The sequence below is a fragment of the Odocoileus virginianus genome, chromosome X (assembly GCF_023699985.2).
Source record: "Odocoileus virginianus isolate 20LAN1187 ecotype Illinois chromosome X, Ovbor_1.2, whole genome shotgun sequence".
Taxonomy (NCBI): domain Eukaryota; kingdom Metazoa; phylum Chordata; class Mammalia; order Artiodactyla; family Cervidae; genus Odocoileus; species Odocoileus virginianus.
The window spans coordinates 10,900,857-10,925,361 of record NC_069708.1 but is presented as its reverse complement, the minus strand read 5'-3'; the positions used below and the strand labels follow the sequence as shown (position 1 = coordinate 10,925,361).

Here is a 24,505-nt window from a genome sequence, read left to right as displayed (position 1 = left end):
TTCAAGTGCTTAATGATCACATGTGGCTAGTGGTTACCCTATTGTACAGCATAGATATAGAACATGCATATCATTGTAGAAAGTTCCATTGGACAGCAATAATCTAGAGGGAAAAAAATAAGGTCTAATAAAGCTAAGCATTTATCCTTGTTTTACGTATATTTCTCTGTCCTCTGGCATACTAAACAGATTCAGATATCAAGGAGATACTACTTATTTCCTTAGTAAATACTCTAATGTGCTTCATAGTAAAGAATAATGGGAAACCATGGTTCTTCATAAGTGTTTGGATCACAGAACCTTCTTAAATCTACTAAAAGTTAGCAAACTTTCCCCAGAAAGTATATTCATGTACCAGACAGTATGTCCAATTACACGAGGTTCATGGACTCCCCCAAAGCCCTTCCATTGATCCTCTAGGAGTCCAGGGACTCAGGTTAAGGATCTCTACTGCAAAGTGAATTTGATTTTCCCATTACTTTCAGCATACAATTAATGACGAAATTTATATTTACTATTAAATATGATGACTTCTGATAATAAAATTATATTTAGAATAAAGATGATGAGAAAACAAAAATTTCTGACAAAACATTAAGAATGTATAGCTATCTTCAAAATAAGTTAAAAAAATAAACCCAACCCTTTGAACTAAAACTAACACAGATCCAACAAATCTGTCAACTTGCATCATGTATCACAGTCAATAAAGGGATATGGTTTAGCAGATTGGCCACTTCTTCCATTGGTCTTGAATGCTCCCTGTATTCCTCACTGTCACAATGAAAAAAATTTTAGGATGATGAGCACTCTAGTAGCCTTTTAAATCTAAATTCCTGGTGTAATTCTAATACGTATAATAGATATTTCTTAAAAATGAGTTTGTTGACTCAATGATATTAACTACCTAGCAGGCCAGGAAGACCTTTCTTTGAACTTTGGAAAAAAAGAGTGACTAGTTCTTTGCAAATCTGTTAATTTAGATGAAGTTTCTGCAAGGAGAGCAGAATTATAAATGGAATTGGCTCCAGGTATGGCTAAGGGACAGAATCCGACATGGCACCAAGTTTCTGATTTCTGAGTCAGTGTAGAATTTGTGTGGAAGAAGCACTGAAGCATTTTTTCCAAAGAGTGGTCATCTGAACCATATGAGGACTTATTAATAGTTGTCATAATAAAACCTCAATTAACCAAAATTCTAAAGGGAACAGCCTTTTGTAAATAAAGAAGAGTTTGCTAGGAAACCTCCCTCTCTCTTTCCCTGCCAACCTCTCTCTCTTTATTCCTTTCTATTTTAACCCTGTGGAAAATCTTTTTCTAATATGTGTGAATCTTCTTTGCTATTTTAGTAAGCTTTAGTGAGTACGATCTTCTGAACATAATTTAGTCAGTGGGCTTCCCTGATAGCTCAGTTGGTAAAGAATCTGCCTGCAATGCAGGAGACCCTGGTTCGATTCCTGGGTCAGGAAGATCCACTGGAGAAGGGATAGGCTACCCACTCCAGTATTCTTGGGCTTCCCTTGTGGCTCAGCTGGTAAAGAATCCACCTGCAATGTGGGAGACCTGGGTTCGATCCCTGGGTTGGGAATGTCCCCTGGCTACCTACTCCAGTATTCTGGCCTAGAGAATTCCATGGACTGTATAGTCCATGGGGTTGCAAAGAGTTGGATACAACTAAGTGACTTTCACTTTTACTTTGATCTTACTATATCCTTCATGACAACCATTTTGTAGACTGGTCATCATTTTTTATGGAAGTTGATATATGAGTTTAGGCTGAATATAAACTGGGAATTTGGGGGAATATCCATTTATTTTGTTTTCACTGATCTTCTATCAATAATAGGCAGTAAATTCCCTGTTCATTTGTGAATTAGTTTGGATGCATTCAGCTTGCAAGTAACAAACAATGCTATTCATAACAGTTTAAACTGAAAGGACATTTAGTATTGACCTAGCAAAAAGTAGGGAATGGCAACCTACTCCAGTATTCTTGTTTAGAAAATCTCATGGACAGAGGAGCCTGGCATGCTACAGTCCATGGGGTTACAAAGAGTCGGATACAACTGAGTGGCTACACAACAGCAAACAAGAAGTATGGATAAAAAAAAGAAGAAGAAGTATGGATGTAAGATGTCTAGGGTTGATTTAGTAGGTCACTATAGTCATCACAGACCCCAGATTCTTTTTATCCTTCCACTCTACCATCCTCAGCTGAAAATCTTTAGTCCTGAGACATCTTACCTCATGGTTACAAAGTGGCTGCTATAGCTTTAGGTATTTATCCTTACACAATTGCTCCCAAAGAAGGAAAAGAGAAACAAGGGCAAAAGAATCTTCTCTCTGTGTGCTTCTCTCCTTTATCAGGGAGAAAGTCTTTCCCATAAACCTTGTTCTCCTTAAGCAGGCTTCTTTGTGATTGTCATCTGCCAATGCTAGCTTTCACACCTATCTCTGCAACATTTATTGGCAAAGAGGAATTTCTGACTTACAGTCATCATGGTTCAAGGTAGAAAGAGATTAATTTGTGTGTTGTAATCTAAATGGGGCTTCCCAGGTGGCACTGTAGTAAAGAATTTGCCTGCCAGTGCAGGGAACATAGGAGAAGCAAGTTTTATCCCTGGGTCAGGAAGATCCCCTGGAGGAGGACATGGCAACCCACTATAGTATTCTTGCCTGGGAAATCCCATGGATAGAGAAGGCTGGAAGGCTACAGTCCATGGGGTCATAAAGAGTTGGACAAGACTGAGCATGTATGCACAGTCTAAATGGAGGTGGATGTACCATTATAAGTGAGTTACTAATCAAAGTAATCTCTGCCAGGATTCTGAATTGAGATCTTCTGAACTGTCTGCCTTGTAGTCTCTAAGTAAAATCAGCAGTGAGAATGCCTGGTTTCGGATTTGAGTGAGCTATCCAAAGAAACCAACAGAAGAGCTGCTTTATTGTGCCAGGGAGACTGCTTTCTTGTGGGTGATGATGCAAACCATCCTTATATCTCCTTTTAGCTCATTATAATGGAGAAGGCAATTGCACCCCACTCCAGTACTCTTGCCTGGAAAATCCCATGGATGGAGGAGCCTGGTAGGCTGAGGTCCTTGGGGTCTCTAAGAGTCGGACACGACTGAGCAACTTCACTTTCACTTTTCACTTTCGTGCATTGGAGAAGGAAATGGCAACCCACTCCAGTGTTCTTGCCTGGAGATCCCAGGGTCGGTGGAGCCCAGTGGGCTGCCACCTATGGGGTCGCACAGAGTCGGTCATGACTGTAGTGACTTAGCAGCAGCAGCAGCTAATTATAAAGACTTGTCTCATGGTGTGACCTAGAGGGCTCCTTTCTCTAGGCAAACATCTACCACTTTTCAAGTGACACCAGAGTTGAGCTTGTCATCTTAAGTTGAATGTGTGGTTTAACAGTACATGTGGTTTATCCCTGACACCCCTGGAGGCAGGGTCAAGGCTCACTGTGGGAGTTATGTGTGCAGGTGAAGGCAAATGGAGAAAACTTAGAACCCAGAGTCTGGTTTCTGGCAGTTGGCCCTGAACTTGTTTGTGTAGCCATCCTTTTAGATGTGTAATAAGGCTTTGGGGTGTGAGGACTTGCAGTAGTGTGAAAGGTGGTGCTAGTGGTAAAGAACCCGCCTGCCAGTGCAGAAGACACGAGATACGGGTTCTATACCTGGGTTGGGAAGACCCCTGGAGAAGAGAATGGCAATGCACTCCAGTTTTCTTGCCTGGAGAATCCCAGGGACAGAGGAGCCTGGCGGTCTATGATTCATAAGGTTGCAAAGAGTCAAACACAACTGAAGCCATTCAGCATGAAATTAATCATAAGTATTGGATACCACAGTCCACCATTTTTTTGTCTTTAAGAGTTATCATATATATATATATATATATATATATATATATAAATTTTTACATAATGATATGCTCAACGAAGAAAACATGATAGAAAAAAAAAAGGTGGAAATTTTCACTCTAATTCTACTGCTCCAACATGGAGATTTATGGTGTATTCTTTCAGCCCCCTTTCTCATTTCTCCCATTTCTTTCTTTTCTCCTTCCTTTTCTCTCTCCCTCTCTTCCTTTTAAAAAATGGCAAAATATTTCAAATATAAGCAAAGTATTCACCATCTATATTCAACTGATATTAATATTTTCCACATTTACTTCAGATATTTTGTAAGAACTGAGACATCAGTGGCTCCTCATGTATGCATTTGGCTTCCTTCTCCTTCCTCCCTGCCCAGAGGAAGCCATTAATATAAAGTTGTTGTATATCTTTCCAATCCATTTTACCACATATCTCTAGAAAACATATTGTATTATATTCTGCATTTTAAAATTTTGTATACTTAATCTCATGCTGTATTTATTATGCAACTTGCTTTTTTTTTTAACCATACATTGTTTTGAGATTTCATCTTGTTTTGTGTAGATCAAGTTCACTCATTTGAACTTTTACAGCTTCTTATTGTATGAATAATACACCTCCATTTATTTCTAGGAATGGTTGTATACATCTGTTTTTACTAATGGCAATGCTGCAGGGAACCTTCTCGCACACGGCTACTCCTGCCTTATGCCAAAATTCCTGAGGTGTATGTCTAGAAATGGAAGGGCTGATTTGAAGGATAGTTTCAAATGAAGTGCAAAGTTTTTCCAGCCTACTTGTACAATTGTATTTGTACCAATGGAACTTGAGAGTGTCTGTTTCATGACAGCCTTGACAGTTAAATTGTTGCCAATCTCCTGAGTGTAAATTGGTTATCTTGATATATATTATCCTGAATACCAGTGAGCTTGAAGATTTTTTTATGTTAACATTCTATGGTATTTGCTTCAAATTCAGGTCATTTTTTTTTCTACAAAACTTCTAATCATTTTTGTCATTTTTTCCCATTGGACTATCTTCTTTATATATCCTGGATAATAATTCTGCATTATATACATTCCAAATATTTTTTCCCAGAATAGGTCTTGTCTTTAAACTTTATTTATGTGTCTTTTACTGCATAGGAGTTTTATATTTTTGTGTAGTGAAATGTGGCCATATTTTTCTTTATGGGTTATGGTTTGTGAGTTTTGTTTGATAGCTTTTCCTACCTCATGTTTATGCACATATTCCTCATTTTCCTCGAATTTTTGGCTTTCAAATTTAGGTCTATAAACTGTCTGGAAATTATTCTTTGGTTTGGCATAAGATAGAATTCTAACTTAGTTTTTGTTTTTCTTTGTATATGATGTATAGCTAATTAATCTCAGCATATTTATTGACCTTTCCCCCCACTGATTAGTAATCCCACTTTATCATATTACAAATTTGACATATGTATGTGTCATATAACAAATTTAACATATGTATGTAACATATAGAATATGTGACATATTCTATATGATATATATAGATATATAATATCATTATATATATATAATATGTATACATATGTGTATGCTAAGTCACCTCAGTTGTGTCTGAGTCTGTGCAACCCTATGGACTGTAGTCCACCAGGCTCCTCTGTCCATGGGGATTCTCCAGGCAAGAATACTGGAATGGGTTGCCGTGCCCTCCTCCAGGGGATTTTTCTCACCACGGATCAAACCTGTACATCTTACATCTCCTGCACTGGCAGGCAGGTTCTTTACCACTAGCGCCACCTGCAAAGCCATATATGTGTGTGTGTGTGTGTGTGTGTGTGTGTGTGTGTATTCAGTTTCATACTTCATCCTGTATATAGTTTGCAGTATCTGCTTTCCTGCTTAGTTATATTTCACACATATTTTCTAGACTTGATTAGTGGCTATAAAATAGTTTGTTGATATAAAGTAATTTGCTCATGCCCCTATTGTTAGATGTTTAATTTTTCACTATATTAAACAACATGTGATGACTCTGTCTTAGAATGCTGCTGTCCTGGTAAAGTGGGGCTGTGCACCCTAGGTGCCCTATCTCTCCAGTAGGTCTCAGTCCCGTCCCATCTCTATGGAGCGTCCCTTCTTTAACACATCTCCAGTTGATTCTCTGTGAGTGTTTTTGTGATGGTCACGGAGATGCACTGATCAGATGTGCCTTCAGAAGGACTGATTGTCTCAACTGGGGGTAATGCTATTCTCAGACACCCGTCAGCTTTCGGTCCCTTAAGAGCTTGCCTCAGCTGTTGGGAGTGCTTCACCCAAGTTCATATCCTCGAGGTGGGCCGAATCCAATGACTGATGGAAATAGGGATAGAAGGGTCCAGCCATCTTAGTCCAACATCAGAAGCTGTCAGGCTTCCTCAGTGACTCAGTGGTAAAGAAACCGCCTGCAGTGCAGGAGCCACAGGAGACGTGGGTTCGATCCCTGGGTTGGGAAGATTCCCTAGAGGAGGGCACGGCAACCCACTCCAGTCTTCTTGCCTGAAGAATCCCATGGACAGAGGAGCCTGGCAGGCTACAGTCCATGGGGTCGCAAAGAGTCAGACATGGCTGAAGTGACTTAGCATGCATGCATGCACAGAAGCTGTCACTGGGCTGACTTTAAGGCTTGACTTCTCCCTCTCTCCAAACATACTTCCTTCTTATCCCTTTCAGAGGTGTGGATCCCTAATAAACACTGCGGGTACTAAACTCCATCTTGTAAGGTATTATACCTCCCAAAGAGCCCAACCTGTGACAGTTGTCTTCTCTGCTTAGAGCCAGGAATCAGTCCAGATCCTCTTACTGCCTAGATAGATTATATGGAGGCCAGGGTGACTTGAAAAGAGGGAATTGCTCTTAATATGAGACATATCTCGCAACACTGAGAAATGTGCCATATAGAGTTGGAGAATTCACCAGTTCTGGAGCACTTCCAGTTCAGCTCTGATTCTGGGGGAAGGGGTCAGGGTAGGAGGGGAGGGGCAGTAAGTTTTTAAAAGCTTCTGATCCGTTTGAAACATATTTTGGAAACTATACTTCTTTGCATTAAGTGAATAATAAAATCTATTTTCCATTATAAAAGTAACATATGTTTATAATGGAACATTTAGAAGAGAAGAAAGAAGAGCATCCAGTGATCAAAGACTCTTTTCCATACATTGTTTATTTTGAATTTGTTTTACATTATTATAAATCATACCATTTATATAATTTTGTTACAGCACATTTTTCACTTAATATTATAACCTAAGCCTTTTCTGTTTTATTTAACCTTTTATAAACATTTTAATGACTACCTTATATTATATCCAGTGAATGTACTTTGTTTATTTAACCATAATATTGACTGTTCGGTCAGTTTATAGTCTTTTTCTATTTTAAATGATGTTGCAAAGAAATCTCTGTAAATTCTTTTAATTTTTTAAAATTGGAGTATAGTTGATTTACAGTGTTAGTTTCAGGTATACAACAAATGCAAATTCTTTTTCTATATTTAATATTATTTCTTCGGGATAGATTCCCAGAAGGGAAATTGCTGGATCAAGGGATTTGAATATAGGCTTCTAATTCTTGTTGCTAGATTGCTTTCCTGAAGAGTTTTGTGTTCATTTTTTGATATGGAATAAGGAACAGTTTATGTAATTTTATACCTGCCTGGGTGGCCAGAGACCAGGTAAAGAAACCTGAAGCAGAACTGGGCTTCTCTAGTTGGGAAAGTCCTTTCCAAATGGACACGGTCTGGTCTTCATCACTTTTAATTTCCACTCACCATCTCTCATCTAGGATACAAGTAGAGCAGGACCATTACTCACTTCTCTTGTGGAGCTTTGAATAAACTCATAAAAGAGAATGTTCTTACCTGTGATGGTTGCAGTCCCTGCTGGTAAATGTGTGATCAAGATGTTGCTAATTCAACAGTCAGTGATCAGAAGAGGAAGGCTAGAGGGAGAGATCTCAAAATTCAAGATTATTGCTTTGAAGTTTGGGGCCTGATACTGCTCTAAAGGTTAAGAATCACCATTCACTGGAATTCAACAGTTAACATTTGAAAAGTGATTCAGTTCCAACTTCCAAATACGTTTAAAATTTTAAATTAAACACAGACTTTCTCTCTGAGGTTGTGGTTTTCAAGGGTAGCAGGACTCATCAAGAAATTTGACTTTAGCCATGCCTGGGTGAGAGGTTTCGAACAAACATCCATGTCATCAATTTCAGCCCTCATTTCCTACAAATAGACTAAGGCAGCTTTGAACTTCTTTTGTCATTAAGACTTTTGATTTGCCTCCTTAATCCTCCACCCAAGTTCGTTTCACAAGATGGACTTATTTTCAGGTACCATAAACACCCAGTTCTACCAGATTTTCTTTGACTGCTGGAGAAACTCAGTTGTGCCTGAGTCACACACATTTTACTGCGTCTCCGCTGGCATGAAATTCATATTCATTGGCCTCTTCTCAGAGTGAAGTTGACTTGCTCTCAATCTCGAGTCCAGAACTCCAGTGGACACATGGTGATTCTCAAACCATTGAAGGCTCATCTTGATGGGCTCTGGCAATCTCAGTCCAGCCGGGTTCACTCTGAGCGGTCCCCTGTCCCTTTGTGAATGGCCACAGAAGCTTTCACTCTTGCTCTGCGTTCTAATAGCCCCTCTTGCATGAACTGTGCCAAAGCAGTGCTTCAAAATATTCATCCATATCATGTGGCTTTTCTTGCTGCAGTTTCTGTTCTTTTTTATTGTAGGATCTGGAGATTCACCGCTAGAAGATGATGAAGTCGTGTATTCAGACGCTAAATATAAAGGTGAATGCTTTGCTTATGTGCTAATGAAGACCTGCTGATGCCAGGAGAACTTTCCCTCTTGCCCTGCAGAACCGATTATAATAAAGTGACCAGACAACACATTTTCACTTGTATTCCCTGTCCAGAAAAGAAAATGTTTAAAAAGTAACATGCATATGCTCCCATTTGAAAGAAAATACAGAAAAAAAAAAATGAAAGAAAACTAAAAGCATTTGAAAATCTCTGAAGTGCTGCCCTTCAGCACCCCAGTGGTCATTTTATTCTCATCAATTTCTTTACTATCCTTACTTCTGCAAAGCCAAGCTCTAGCTGATGAAAGTGAAAATCAAGCCATGAGTTCTACCTAATTCATACATTACAGCCAGACTCATCCTGAGTAAACCTTCCAAGGTCAAATCTGGACCCAGTGCTGCTAATGTACTGAGATGAATGGGGAATGAGAAAACTTGATTTTCATAAGCTCATTTCATTGTGCTCTTTCTGAGTGTGGCTTGGCTCCTGAAATGATGAGTAAAGTGTGTTGACCAATGAAACTTTAATGATAAAGAATTCCATCTCTACACATTTTCAGCAATTCACCCCTTCCAGCAGGTATAAAAAGCCTAATCAAGAACCTTCTATGCAGGCTCAGGTAAGTATGTCCATAAATAAATATTTTCTACTGGTGAGTTGTTTCTCTGAAACTTAAGGAGTCCTGAGAAAAGTGAAGGTAAATTTAGATTATTCCTTGCTGAATCCAGTTCCTTTTACATTTGAGATATAATTTGAATCAAATTGCTTAATAAAGTTCCATCATGGCTTTTTGTCCAGAAAATTTGTCTATATTTTGGCAAGAGCACTCCCCTGCTCTGTCATGATGTATCTGACTTATAGGAGGATCAGGGTAGTACTGGCCATTCTTTGGTTGGAGAAAGTCCTTCAGTTGTTTTCTACACAAGTGAACAACCTTTCTAATATAATGACTGGTACCTATGTCCAGGTGTGTTTCCCACCATATTCCATGTTTGCTTATGACCTGTGACTACAAATACTCATTCCTATCCATAGCTCCTGTATTACTGCCTCAGGAATTAACCAGTCAAGCAAAGCACAGACTTGTTAATGAGTTGTTTGGAGTAAGGTGGTTTTCCTATTCCTAACATTTCTTAATTGATTGAGAGTTTTAAAAAAACTTCCTAAAACACATGCGTACCCATGTGACCCTTCACATGTACAAGAGGCATTGTGTAGTGCCCTTGGATCATTGTTCCAGTGTTCATCCTCCCTTCACAGCATTGGATGTATGGAAGGTAGACCAGATGGCCAAAATATGTGCTTGCCCCAGAGCTCATTTAGAATATTTAAGAATATATACTTCTTAGGGAATTGTTTTCATTGTCAGTCGGTAACTAGACTTCTCGTGATGATCATTTTGTAATGTATAGAAATTTCTAATCACTATGTTGTACACAATGTTGGAACTAACATAGTGTTGTAGGTCAATTACACTTCAATGAAAATAAAAGGAAAGGAAAGAAAAAAAAAATAAAACTTAGAGGCAAACCATTATTCACCAGGGGATTAGTTGTAGATCCTCAGGCCCCTACACAGTGTCTGGCACAGAGTATGTACTCAGTGTTTTTTTAATTAAATTTATGATATAAATCATAATTTATAAAAGAAAGAAGATGTGAAATGTAACCAACACTTAATGTGGCAAGCCTGGCTTTTGGTTCTTTTACTTGGAATGCCATTCTGTCTTCACACTAGTGGAGGGGAGGAGGAAGGCATTAGAGATATGTTGTTATTACTTATTTACAGATGAAGGAACCGCAGATTAGAAAGGGGAGGTGACTTGCCCAGACTCACACAGCTAGCAAACATTATGTTTGGGTTTAAACTCCAGATGTTTTAGCTCAACATCCAGAGTTTACTAGTGGTTCCTCCTTAGTCTGCTACATGATACTGCTTACCCCCAGGAACTCCACAATGGCCCAGGGAGATGAAAAAGCTTTCCAGAAGAATTAATTTAGGTTTCTTCCTAAATAAACTGTCTTAATTGAAGCAGCATAAGAGCTTCCTTTCTGTAAATCTCTATTTTAAACATTTTGCTAATTCACTTTTTAAAACATTTATTTTTAAAATTATTTTTAAAAATTAATTTTTATTGGAGCATAGTTAATTTATGATGCTGATTTGTTTTCCACTGTACAGCAAAGTGAATCATTTAATACACATGTAACTCATGGTATTTGCATGCATTTCAAATTCAAGTCACTCTGTGACTTTTTCATTACTGTCACTGCAGGGCTGTTAAAATGTCAAAATACCTTCCAAAGATTTGTCTTGGGAAGTAATCCAAAAGAAATTCCTTTGGAAAAAAAATAAAAACAGGATTCTTTCCCCCACATGTTGACAACAGCATAGCTTTTGGATAGGTAGCCAGCACTGTTTTTTAGCTGGGTGAAGGCTTAGAATATCTTAATTTAAAAAAAAAAACTGCTAATGGCCTGGTTGTATTGAAATATGTGAATTTGTGATACATGTATATGCCCATCATTCTGTAATGTACCTGCTAGCGTTAACTATTTGTCCTGGGCACAGTTGTGGAAAAGACAACCGTAATATGTGTGCTAAGCATTGTGGGTCTGCTGCCTGACATTAGTTTACTCTAAGACCCTGTACTTCCTAACCTCACATCAAAGTCCAGAGGTTGGAGGATGTGAGTGTTTTCAACATTTGAGCGAAAAACGAGTAGAGAATTGGATGCCCTTCCAGGTTGTAAATCTGTGGAATTGTGATTGGAACCCACAATGTAAAAAGGATTTGCCTTTAGCTGGAAGGATTGTGGGAGACTACCCAAAGTTATTAGTCAGAAGGAGTAAGGAGGTAGATGTGAGTGTGAGATGGGTAGGAGGGCAGAGAGGCATAATTTGAATTTGAATTTGAATCATACAACTGCAAAGCTAGATGGGACATTTTTTGGACATTTTTAAAGTGGTATAAAATTTGATCAGAATAAAAATAAACATTGTATTGGGTTGCCCAAAAAGTTCATTCAAGTTTTTCTGTACCATCTTAGGGGAAAACCCAAATGAACGTTTTGTCCAATGCAATAGATGGGACTTCTAAAATAATTTCATCAGATTCCTTACTTGTGTAGATTAGGAACCTGAGTCCCTGAAAAGTGTTTTGAATTACTAGGAGATGATAGATTTAGATAATATGAGCCCAGTCCTCTTGACTTTGCCCAGTATCCACCATACGCTACCAGCTCACTGTTTTCATCACCTCCCTCTGGGTTCCCCGTGTTCCTTCTCACCTCATCACCCTTCTGCCTCGATGGGGATTTCATTTGCTCTCTCTAGAGCCCAGGTCTCAGTCCAGGATTTCAGTTTGGCCTGTGAGATGGTGACAAAAGGGCAGTGAAGGGGACCAGTTGGCAGGAGAAGAGGAGACTGGAACTAGAGAAGCACAGAAGCATTGCAGTCCACAAGGGGAACTTAGAGGAAGTGAGGTAGTGGGGGAGTTAGGGAAAGGGGCGGGGGCAAAGAGGACAAAGACAAAGAGGTAAGGCCACAGATGACCTTTAAGATCTAACACTGTGGAAGTCCTTTGTGGACTATACAAATTGCTTCTTTGAGCTTTAAAACACTAAGTACATTTTGGAGTTTCCTTGTGGGTGGTCTTTCTTATTACAGTTGGAAAAGAAAGGCAGAAAGAGAAAGGGAGGGAGAAATATACATCACTTCTAGTAGTCATAGAAGCCAATAGGTTCCACGTCTTGGAGTGGTAGGCATCTATGGATTTTTTCAGAATTTATCATAAGGACTTTTAATTATAGAAGAAATATCCACAGCTTGACAGTACTAAGCAAACATACCCCCAAAGGCTTCTCATTTACCTGCGATCTTGAAATCTCTTATCTTCGTGGCTTACCAGGAGCCATCACCAAAGAAAGAACTAAAGCATTTAAAATTGGTTCAAAAATTCTTTTATACTTAGAAGAAAATACTGGAGATAGTCTGCTGTTTTGTACTTCACTTCAGGGCCAGATTTTTCTCATTTTAAAATGTTAGCACATACAGACTGGATGTGTAAACCCCAGAGGAAGGAAACTTCATTCCAGAGAGGGGCTGGAGGCCTGGTGTAAGCTCCTGCAAGTCTGTATCCACGTGGTCAAACTTAATCAGCTCTAGACTAAGCCTGGGACAACACTTCTCCCCAGGAAGTCCAGGAAATTCTGCTTGAGCACCTTAGCACCCATTTGCAGCTGTCTGCAAAGCATTATATGATGAAAATATTAGCCAAAGGCGATGTCAGAGCACATAAGTTTAAAAAAAAAAAAAGGAAAACAGTCTATGCACGAGACCTGGACAGGAAGGACTGTTGGTTTTCATGGTTGAGAAGCAGCCAGAAACACAAGTCAAATAGGGAGTTCCCTGTGTGGCCACATGATGGCGCACAAACCCCACTGACAGCTCAGGTGCTAGGGGAAAGTGAGGAGCGTGGCAGCTGCAGGGAGGGGACACCTGTTCAGGGTGTGGAGAGCCTGACAGACTTGAGGGAGCTCGTCTCTGGTCCCCATTGATGCGTAGTGGGAAGTGTGGGAACTTTCCAGGAGCTAGTCTTGTCCTGCTAATTTTATGGCTCAGCGAGCACCTACTAAAAGCCCAGGGAGAGGTCCTAAAGTATGTGTCGCCCTAAGCTGTACTCTGGGCAACTACAAGACTGAAATCAAAACACCCTGGAACTTTGCCATTGGAGAAGGGTGTCATCTCCTACCTAAAGGGGGCTTAACTGCAGACATCTGAGAAGGGAGGTTGCTTCCCAATGGGGAGTCACTGTTCTGTGACTTTAAGCCCAAATTATATCCTGTGGCAAAACCCTGGAAATTGTTGCTGTATCCACACTCATTAAGATGGGATTGTGTTTTTACAGTGACTATGATACAAACTTGGAAAAAAATCTAAATTGACCAATTATTAACTCCCTGCTGCCATGTATGGATGGTTGGGCTTAGAGTTCACAATGGTAACAGTTGCTCTCAAGAGAATTCTGTCTCTAGTCAAGGAAAATATTCAAAAGAACAAGCATTCATTGAGCATTTACTATGTGCTAGGCACTGTGCTAGTTGCTTACTATGCATTGTTTTCAGTCCTTGTAAGAGTCCTATGACATAGGTAGGAGTATTGACTCGGAGAGGTTAAGTAACTTGTCCAATGTCACATAGCCACCAATGGAGGAACCTGGACCCATACTCAGATATATCTGACACCTAGTCCCGTGACCGTAACCTCCCCACCCAGAGACACCTTATAAGACACGGGGCACTATTTGGAGGTCCGATGTTTGGAATGCAGCCAGTCAGGGACTTTGAGACTGAAAAAGACACGTTTTCTGAAGATGTCATTTTCTATTTCTCCTTTTCCTTTGTTTCTGCTCCCTGTAGACATCCCGTGGTGCTCCCCCATCAAGGTGAAATACGGGGATGTGTACTGCAGGGCCCCTCAAGGAGGATACTACAAAACAACCCTGGGAACCAGGTGTGACATCCGCTGCCAGAAGGGCTATGAGCTGCAGGGCTCTCCCCAGGTGATCTGCCAGTCAAACAAACGGTGGTCGGACAAGGTCATTTGCAAACGTGAGTAGCCTGGCCCCATGTGGGGACCTCAGGGCCAATCAGGGCCAAAGTTCTTTGTTTGTTTTTTTAAAGATTTTTTTTAAAAATGTGGACCATTTTTGTTGTTGTTATTTGGCTTTTTGGTTATTTGGTTTTGTTTATTTGGCTGTGTTGCAGTATGTGAGATCTAGTTCCCAGGGATTGAACCTGGGCCTCCTGCATTGGAAGCATGGAGTCTTAGCCTCTGGACCATCAGGGAAGTCCCTGATGGTGGACCATTTTTAAAGTCTTTACTGAATTTGCTACAGTATTGCTTCTGTTTTCTGTTTTGCTTTTTTTGCCCCATGACATGTGGGATCTTGGCTCCCCGCCCAGCCCAGGGTCTGAACCTGTACCCCCTGCATTGGAAGGTGAAGTCTTAACCCCTGGACCGCCAGGGACGTCCTGGGGCCTAAGTTCTTTTGCTCTGAGATCAAGGATTTTTACTGAATGTTTTGCGGGCTGTGATGAGAAAAACTCCTCTGTGAGCAGAAGCCAATGTGTTCCTAAGATATGGCAGAAGATGACACATTTCAGACAGAGGGGTGTGATTGGCTGTTTGAAAGGGGAAGAGAACAGAGGTTTTTTTTGCACTATGTTATGTCTGTTTAATGAGTGCTGAACCCTGGAAAGGTGTTGGGGATTGAGAAACAAGACACATTCTACCATCAAGGGTCGTCTGCCATCAGGAGTCTCACAGAACAGCATCAGAGACAGCGGGCAGAGGAGTAAACCACAGTATAAGTGCAAGAATGTTGCTCTGGCCCACCTACAAGCTCCTCCTTTATGGGAGGCAGATGGTGATTGCAGCCATGAAATTAAAAGACTCTTGCTCCTTGGAGGAAAAGCTATGACCAACCTAGACAGCATATTAAAAAGCAGAGACATTACTTTGCCAACAAAGGTCTGTCTAGTCAAAGCTATGGTTTTTCCATTAGTCATGCATGGATGTGAGAGTTGGACTATAAAGAAAGCTGAGCACCAAAGAATTGATGCTTTTGAACCGTGGTGTTGGAGAAGACTCTTGAGAGTCCCTTGGACTGCAAGGAGATCAAACCAGTCAGTCATAAAGAAAATCAATTGTGAATATCATTTGAAGGACTGATGCTGAAGCTCCAATACTTTGGCCACCTGATGCTAAGAGCCGACTCATTAGAAATGACTCTGATGCTGGGAAAGATTGAAGGCAGGAAGAGAAGGGGAGGACAGAGGATGAGATAGTTGGGCGGCATCACCGACTTGATGGACACGAGTTTGAGCAAGCTCTGGGAGTTGGTGAAGGACAGGAAGCCTGGCATACTGCAGTCCATGGGGTCACAAAGAGTTGGACACAACTGAGCGACTGAACAACGACAAATCAGTAAGCAAATGGAAAAAGAAAACACTACAAAAAAAGGGCAAAAATCACCATCAGCAGACGAATGGATAAGGAAGCTGTGGTACATATACACCATGGAATATTACTCAGCCATCAAAAAGAATTCATTTGAATCAGTTCTAATGAGATGGATGAAACTGGAGCCCATTATACAGAGTGAAGTAAGCCAGAAAGATAAAGACCATTACAGTATACTAACACATATATATGGAATTTAGAAAGATGGTAACGATAACCCTATATGCAAAACAGAAAAAGAGACACAGATGTATAGAACAGACTTGTGGACTCTGTGGGAGAAGGCGAGGGTGGGATGTTTCAAGAGAACAGTATCGAAACATGTATATTATCTAGGGTGAAACAGATCACCAGCCCAGGTTGGATGCATGAGACAAGTGCTCGGACCTGGTGCACTGGGAAGACCCAGAGGGATGGGGTGGAGAGGGAGGTGGGAGGGGGGATCGGGATGGGGAACACATGTAAATCCATGGCTGATTCATGTCAATGTATGACAAAACCCACTACAATATTGTAAAGTAATTAGCCTCCAACTAATTTAAAAAAAGGTAAAAAAAAAAAAAGGGCAAAAATGAAAACCAGTTGCAACATAAAAGAGAAAATGCAAATGGCTGAGAAAGCAGGGAAGAAAAGATTTGCCTCACCAGTGTCAATGAAAATAATCAATAAACAATCTATAATAGAATAGAAGAGAGTTTTATCTGAGCCAAACTGAGGACTCTGTGGTAACCCAAGGATGAAAGAGCAGATAAAGCCAAGGAGGGCCTTGGAATGCAGGAATGGAAAAACCAGACCCTTAGCGTCCTTCTCTCCCCCATGTTGTAACTATTAATGGATTTCAGGTCCTCCTGAGCAGTATAACCTGTCTCCCCTCCTACCCCACAGGGAGAAGGTATTTGCCTTACTCTTCCCTCCACCCAGTATACATGCCTCATCCAATCAGCAAATGACCCACAAGACCCCTATCCCACTCCTTCTACCCTGGGTATAAAAGTGGAGTAAGTTCCCCTGTTCAATGTTGGTTCTCCCTTGAGTTGGCCCACTGTTCTATCAGCATCTCCCACTCTAATAAACTTTATTTCCTTCTCAAAAAAAAAAAAAAAAAAGGTGCTCTTCCCTGGACTACTGGAAATAGAGAGAAGTGCTCCTCCACGAGGTAGAGCTTAGGGAGGCAGGGAAGAATTACCCCCTGAATGATGCTCATTCCCTGAAAGGCACCAGGCCTCAGGGGAGAAGACTGTAAGCACATTTCAGGGGCTGACTTTGAGCTTCCTGAAAAGTTCTGTCTCATTTGGGAAACTGCACATTGCACAGCATGATTGAAGCACATTTCAGATGCCATTGCTTTTCCAGACCGCTGTCATGAATGGAGCACTTGTTGTGTACCAAGCGTTTCACATACATGCAATTTTGGCAACAACACTGTTGATGTGGGTGCCTTTAACTGTTGGGGAAACTGGGGTTGGGGGCTGCAGCCGTGTGATCCAGTCTGTGTAGACGACTATACCATTTGGGTGACTATCCTGGACAGTATGTGCTTCTCCCAGGTGTCCTGGATGCCCTGCTACCCGTTGCTCTTCATGACTTGTACCGTCAATTGACCTTCCTCCGAGGAAGAAGAGGCTCTGCTCCTTCAGAGCACTGTTTTCTCCATCCTAACAGGGAAATCATCCCCCGTGGGCAGCCTCTAGCTGCCCAGTACTACTGATGGGTAAAGGATTCTGAAAGCCCAGCTACCATGCCTGGAGGCAGGGCAGACTCAGGTGTCAATCATGCTCCATGGCTCCCCTGCGAGATCGGGCTGAGGCTCACCTGACCTGAGATACCACCTTGCCCCCCTTCCTCCTCTCCCCGTCCTGCCTCCCCCACCCTTCACTGTTCTCCCCTGGAAGCACATTCTTACTTCAAATCGGAGTTTGGAGCAGAGAAAGGTTTATTGCGGGACAAAGCAAGGAGAATCAGTGGCTCCAGCCCAAACTCACCCCGCCTCCCAACTGCCCGGAGGGTTTTATCACAGCCTGTTTAAAGGCCAGGTGTGTGTGTGGAGGGGTTGTGGGTCTCAGGGTACAAGATAAGTTCATGCACAGTTCTTTGATTGATTGATGGTGAGGTAACAGGGTGGTTAACATTATAGGCGCCAGGGGTCTGGGGTCATCAAGTAGTTCATTGTGCCCATTTGGTGGTGGTTTTAGTATATGAAAAACTCAGGGAGTGTGCATCAGATACTATTATCTGGGTCTTCAGAGAGGAGTTAGCATGGAGGATATAGGAAGAAGAGGTCTGCCTCCCCAAAGGCCCCATGGCATCCTGCTTGGTGACACCATCCATCTTTTCTCAGACTTCTATCTGCTTTATTTCAGTTAACTTTCCCCTATGCTTTCAGTTTCTGGACTCTGAAACTCCGTGACAAAAACTAAGACATGCTGAATCTCTGGTTTTCTCTTTTTCAGAAAAGCGATGTCCTACCCTTGCCATGCCAGTGAATGGAGGGTTTAAGTGTGTCGATGGTGCCTACTTTAACTCCCAGTGTGAGTACTATTGCTCGCCAGGATACACGCTGAAAGGGGAGCGGACAGTCAGGTGTATGGACAACAAGGCCTGGAGTGGCCAACCAGCCACCTGTGTTGGTAAGAAAATATCACCAGTTCTCAGGAGGCACCTACTTTGGGAGAAGCAGGGGGTGTCCATACAGTGGATTTAAAATTTTTATTTATGTATCTATCTCTACCCAGTCTTAGTTGCAGCATGCAGGATCCCTAAATTGCTGCATGCAAACTCTTAGTTGCAGCAGGTGGGATCTAGTTCCCTGATCACGGATGGAACCTGGGCCCCCTGTATTGGGAACATGGAGTCTTAGCCACTGGACCACCAGGGAAGTCCCCATAAAGTGGATTTTAAAGGAAGCACCTGTGTTCTATGTGTAACACCTAAGGGCCCAGTTTTGCTTTCTGTGGTTCTCGTCATCCCTATTTCTCTGGCTCAGCACAGACCTAGCCTCAGTCTCTTTGCTTGAGTTGACTTCACAGCTCATGGCTTTCCCATGACTTGTCTCTCTCTTGGATTGCAATCGAGGCAGCTGGAGGCTGGCAGAGAGAGGTATGGGGCAATCCTGCTATTTTAGTTCCGGGATGTGCCCTGAGCATTGAGCAGAGTTGTTGACATTTGGCCGGACGGTCCTTCGGGGAGCAGCTCTGTGCCTTTCAGCCCACAGACATAGTTCCTTTGTTAGCGACGCTGGGAATCAGCAAATGCTCAGTGGGCTGAACTGGCAGGGATTTGGCTGTCTTACCTGACTCTGGATTTGTTGGCAGTAGTTCTTAGTTGTGGTTCTGGGGAGCCTTGGCCGCAGCCTCGCTGGAACTCTTTTTTTTTTTTTTTAATTAATTATTTTTGGCTGCACTGGGTCTTTGTTGCCTCTCTCGGGCTTTGCACTAGTTGCGGTGAGCAGGGGCTACTCTTGGTTGACAGTGTGCAGGCTTCTCTTGTTGCAGAGCAAAGGCTCCAGGGCACACATACTTTGGTAGTTGCAGTGTGTGGGCTCAGTTGGGGCACACGAGCTTAGTTACTCTGTGGCATGTGGAGTCTTCCTGGATCAGGGCTCGAACCCATGTCCCCTGCATTGGCTGGTGGAGTCCTATCCACTGTGCCACCAGGGAAGTCTTTGCTGGAACTCTTTACACATGCAAATTCAGGGCCCCACCCCAGACCTGCTGAATCACAAACTCTGGACATGGGCCTAGCACTTGGCACTTTAAGGAGCCTTCCAGGGTGTTCAGAAGAGCTTAAAGAGAGAGCCACTGATCTAAGACAGTGCTTCTCCAGTTTGGGGATCACCTGGGAACCTTGGTAAAAATGTAGCTTCTGCTTCAGGAAATCTGGGGCAGATTCTGGGGTTCTGCTAGACCCTGCTCTCGACAAGGTTTCTGAATCTTGGGATAATGCACATCTGGTGTCAGATAATTATTTGTCATGGGGTCCTGTCCTTTGCACTCTAGAATGCTTAGAGCCTTGGCTTTTACCTGCTAAATGCTAATGACATCTTTCCCCAGCTCCCACGTGCGACAACCAAAAGTGTCTTCAGACATCGTCCAATGTCCTCTGGAGGGAGGAGGAGAGGGAGGAGAAAAATCACCCCTCCTTTGAGAATCACCCATCTCTGAGCAGTGGATACCCACCCTGGCTACTTACTAGAATCACCTGATCTTTTAGAACCTAGCCATGCCTTGATCCTGGGGCTTCCCCAGAAGCTCAGCGGTAGAGAATCCACCTGCAATGAAGGAGACCTGAGTTCAATTCCTGGGTTGGGAAGATCCCCTGGAGAAGGACATGGCAACCCACTCCAGTATTCTTGCCTGGGAAATCCCATGGACAGAGGAGCCTGGCGGGTTGCAGTCCATGGGGTTGCAAAAGTGTTGGACATGACTTAGTGACTGAACAACAACACAGCTTGGTTTTACCCTAGAGATTCTGACTCAGTTAGCCTGATGTGGGATAGCTGAAGGAGGCGAGTGGCATTATAAAAGCTTCCCAGGTGGTTTTCATGCACAGCCAGACTCAGGACCATCATCTGAGAGCAGTGGATCTCAGAGAGTGTGGACTCCTGACCAGAAGCATTAGAAATGCACATTTCCAGGCCTGCAGGATTGTTGATGCTGGGGTGAGGCTTAGCAATCTGCATTTTTACAGGCCCTCCGGGACATTCTGATGCTCTAAAGGTTGAGAACCTGCCTTGGAAGATCAGATTTGGGAAGAACTTTTTGTACCTTTTGAAGAAGGAAATGGCAACCCACTCCAGTATTCTTGCCTGGAGAATCCTATGGACAGAGGAGCCTGGCAGGCTACAGTCTATAGGGTCGCAAAGAGTCAGACACAACTGAGCAACACAATACTTAGTACCTTTTAACGCAAAATAGCGCCCAGCAGTTTGAACACCAGCTGGAAGCTTGTTAGAAATATAGACTCTTAGGACCTATCCCAGACCCGACAGATCAAAATCCACACTGTAAGAAGATCCCCAGGGGATTCCTATGTTCTTTTAAAGTTGAAGCAGACTGCTCTGGGACAGTGGTTTTTAACTCTGGCTGCAGTTTAAATCTGAGTATCTGGGGCCCTGGCATTTTTCCAAAACTAATCCAGGTAATTGAAAACTACTATCCCAGGAGACTGTTGACTCATAACATGTTAGAGCTGCCAGGACCCAGCCTAACAGAACATTCTAGTCCAATCCCCCTTCTGCAGATAAGGCCTTGACTTTGTTGATATTGCATAGAGCCAAGCCTATGTCTCCAGGCTTTTAGGCTCAAAGTCCCTAAATCCAGAGACAGCTCTGGCACAGAGGTGGCAAGACAGCTGACTGCAGGAGCCTGGCTCCTATGCTGCTTGGGTCTGCCCATCCTGCAAAGAACCATTCAGCTCAGGCTGCGCCTGCCCATTCCCCCAAGGACTCCTTCCTGACAGCTCAGCGTCTGGGCAGACAATTCAGGGATGTGACTGAAACTGAATGCTGCCCTCTGGGGGCAGTTGTACAACAGCTTCTCTGGCCTTGGTCCTACGGGTATCTTCATGATGGTACCACTGTCCACTGTCTCCCTTGGCAGCATCAGTCATCCTTATTCTTCAGTTATAGCCAGGGGACTGACCCAAGATGTGAGCCTTCTACATCTTCTACATCACAGCCTGGACTTTACCTTACATCCGTCTTAACTAGAGCACCGGGTCCAAGTAATTTCTCAGATAACTGACTCAGATTTATTCCTGACTTCTCTTTTTCTATGATTTAGATGGGAGTTTGAATTGATCAGTAATTGGGAAGACAGAAACCATTCTAGGTGTTTCCAACAGAGGAGACGTTAATACAGGGTAGTGGTTACAAACATATAGGAAGGGCTGGAGGGACAAAAGAGGAAAAGGACTGTTACCAGACATTGTGTGCGTGTGCACTCAGTCGTGTCCAACTCTTTGTGACTCCATGGACTGTAGCCTGCCGGGCTCCTCTGTCCATGGGATTTCCCAGGCAAGAATACTGGAGTGGGTAGATTCTCCAGGCAACCTTTCTGACCCAGGGAAGCATCTCCTGAATTGGCAGGCAGATTCTTTAGCCCTGCGCCACCTAGAGATTAGTTAGAGCAGAAATCCATCCCAACCAAGGGCTGGGGGGAGCAAAAGTGGCCTAGTGGTGTTACCCAAAGTCCATAAACTCACCCTGAGGCTGACATGTCTGCAGCTGACACCATCATGGATGAGAATGAAGCCAGGAGCCCAGGAAACCTTCATGAAAGCCCCTACCAGAAGCCTAATGGCTTCCCTCTTCGTCTTGCCCTCTGTCCTCATGGGAGTGCCTCCCATTGGCAAACCTAGCTGGCACCCAGCTGGCAGAAGGAGTCCAAGACATGTCAATTTGAGAATTTCAGTACAGGCAGTAAAGATTTCAGTGCAGGTGATGATTTAAAAACAACTTCCAACAGAATCTGTGCCACAGAAGCCTCTTTCTTTCTTTCTTTATTGTTTTGGTGGTACTGTGTCTTTGTTGCCGCACGTGGACTTTCTCTAGTTGTGCTGAGTGGAGGACTACTCTCTAGTTGTGATGTGCGGGCTTCTCATTGTGGTAGCTTCTCTTGTTGTGGAACACGGGCTCTAGGCACACGTAGTTGTGTCACACAGGTTTAGTTGCCCGGAGGCATGTGGAATCTTCCCGGACCAGGGATTGAACCCGTCTCCCCTGTGCTGGCAGGCGGATTCCCAACCACTGGACCACCAAGAAGTCCTCAGCAGCCTTGCTCTGAGGTCTTAGACATCTCCCTGTAAATCGCTGTCGTTCTCAGTGAGGAGGAGCCTGCAAAGCGGCCCTGCTCAGCCCATGCATGTAGGGTAGTCCTCAGGCTGTGAGCTCCAGGCACACTCTTCTAGAAGGACATGACCTGAGGCCAGATGTTGAGGTTTAAGAGCCCCTCCCAGATGTTGCTTTCACTCGCTGCCTGGTGACTTGGAGTGTGCAAGCTAGCTCTTCAGAACACTCCACTCCACCGCCCACCCATCTCCCCCCCCCCCCCCCCCCCCCCCCCGGCTTTGAATGTCTGTTCCCTCACATTGGAAGGGGCAGAGGTGATGGGAGGGGAGGAGATACTCGAAAATCTCCCTGCTGAGCAAGCACTGGCAGAATCCTCCAGGGATCACAGTTTTCAGATGTCCAGATTGTTTCTAACAATGGAAAGAAAGTGCTGATTGTTTTCAAAAAGCAACAAGCATGTCTTAAGCCGGACCAGATGGGCCTGGAACCTTCCCAGAGGGAGAGAGAAAAAACTAAGAAATGAACCCCAATTCCAGGGGATTGATCTTAGAGTGGGACAGAGAAAGGTACAGACATCTTTGGGGGTAGGGGAATTGGTGCATGCAGTGGGAGGGGTGAAAAGGAGATCAGTGATCAATGAGCTCCCAGGAAAAAAAAAAAGAGAAATAAGACACAGCAAGCAGGCAAATCTTTCTTTGATTCTGTGACAGATAAGCTGGAGTTTGTCCCCTGTGAATTTTACTCCAGGGATGTCATGGACTCTTTGGCTTTCAATGTATTATTAAATGAGTTTATTGGCTTGGTATGTTGGCAGGGCTCGGGGGTCTGTGAGCACAGCTTGGAACCTCAGGCTAGTTTAGGAGCTGACATATGGTGGCCAAGGAATTCTCAGATTTCTACACTGCCTTGAGCAATGGCTCTAGGTCCAGCTGTGCTGAGTGCTAAGGAAATCCTCTCAGTTCTCCTTCAGATCTAGAGGGAAGAGAGAACCCTGGGCTGGCTTTTGATGCTGAGGTGGTCAGTTCTGTGGCCTGGCTAATTTGAAAGGACCACAAGTCAAAATTCATTCTCTTAGGCAGCCTACACTCTGGCAGTAGACTCAGTGTCCATGGTTATTTAAAAAACAGATATAGATAGAAATAAGTCAATGTAGGAGGGAAAAAAAACATACTGCAAATTGCAGGAGGGTAAAATATTTAGAGAGCCACAACTTCCATTGATATATATATATATATAAAACCAACCCCATAGACTGTAACAACTATTGTTTTGGGGTATATTTTTTTCTTTCTTTCCATTTTTAGTCCTTTCCGGTTACATTGGCATGTAGATATAACAATGGACAGTTATAATTACAGGTCCTCTCTTTTGGACCAACACTTTTCCCTAGGCCAACAGGAAGAGAAAAAAAATTCAAGTAAATTTAAAACCCATGGACAATGAAAACCGAGCAAGTATCTTCAGATACACAGGGAGCCCCATTGAGATGTTTTAACAAAAGACCATGTACAAACCATCTTGCTTCCTGAAATTACTCTCTGCTTATTTTATATTTCCTGTGGAATAGAATAGTTGGTGAGTTAACACAAATGGAAGTCTGGAATAAAAAAAAAATCTCTGCAGTTTTAGATATGCAAATTGATGGATTACTTTTCCGGCTTCCCAATTATCTGACAGCTCCATTGACCCAGTGACCCACAAGGAAGTTTGCTGGGCAGAATGGTATTATTTCTAGAGATTCAGTTGAGGATACAAATGTCGTGGGGCTGAGAATAAATGTATCAGGGCATTGCTGTAAATGCTCTGAAATCATACAAAATTTTTCCCATGTTGACAAATACACATTGTTTTATAAACTTTCAGGAAGCTAGTTTCAGCTTTGCAACAAGTTGCTTGATTGATATACTACTCCACTTTTTTTTTGACCCCACTGCGTGGCATGTAGAACTTGCCCAACCAGGGCATGCAAAATCTAGCTCTC

The 24,505-nt window shown here is 42.8% G+C and overlaps 1 protein-coding gene across 2 annotated transcripts in view; it reads left to right on the top strand.

Annotated features, from left to right (window-relative positions):
- SRPX (sushi repeat containing protein X-linked) overlaps positions 1–24,505 on the top strand; it is a 140,792-nt gene that overhangs the window by 48,578 nt on the left and 67,709 nt on the right. The window contains exons 2-4 of one of the 2 annotated variants that reach the window (XM_020913681.2): positions 8,641–8,700; positions 14,132–14,323; positions 18,188–18,364. In XM_020913681.2, coding sequence (XP_020769340.1) covers positions 8,641–8,700; positions 14,132–14,323; positions 18,188–18,364 — 429 coding nt within the window. The remainder of the gene's footprint in view (positions 1–8,640; positions 8,701–14,131; positions 14,324–18,187; positions 18,365–24,505) is intronic. The other variant, XM_070461921.1, reaches the window with a different exon arrangement.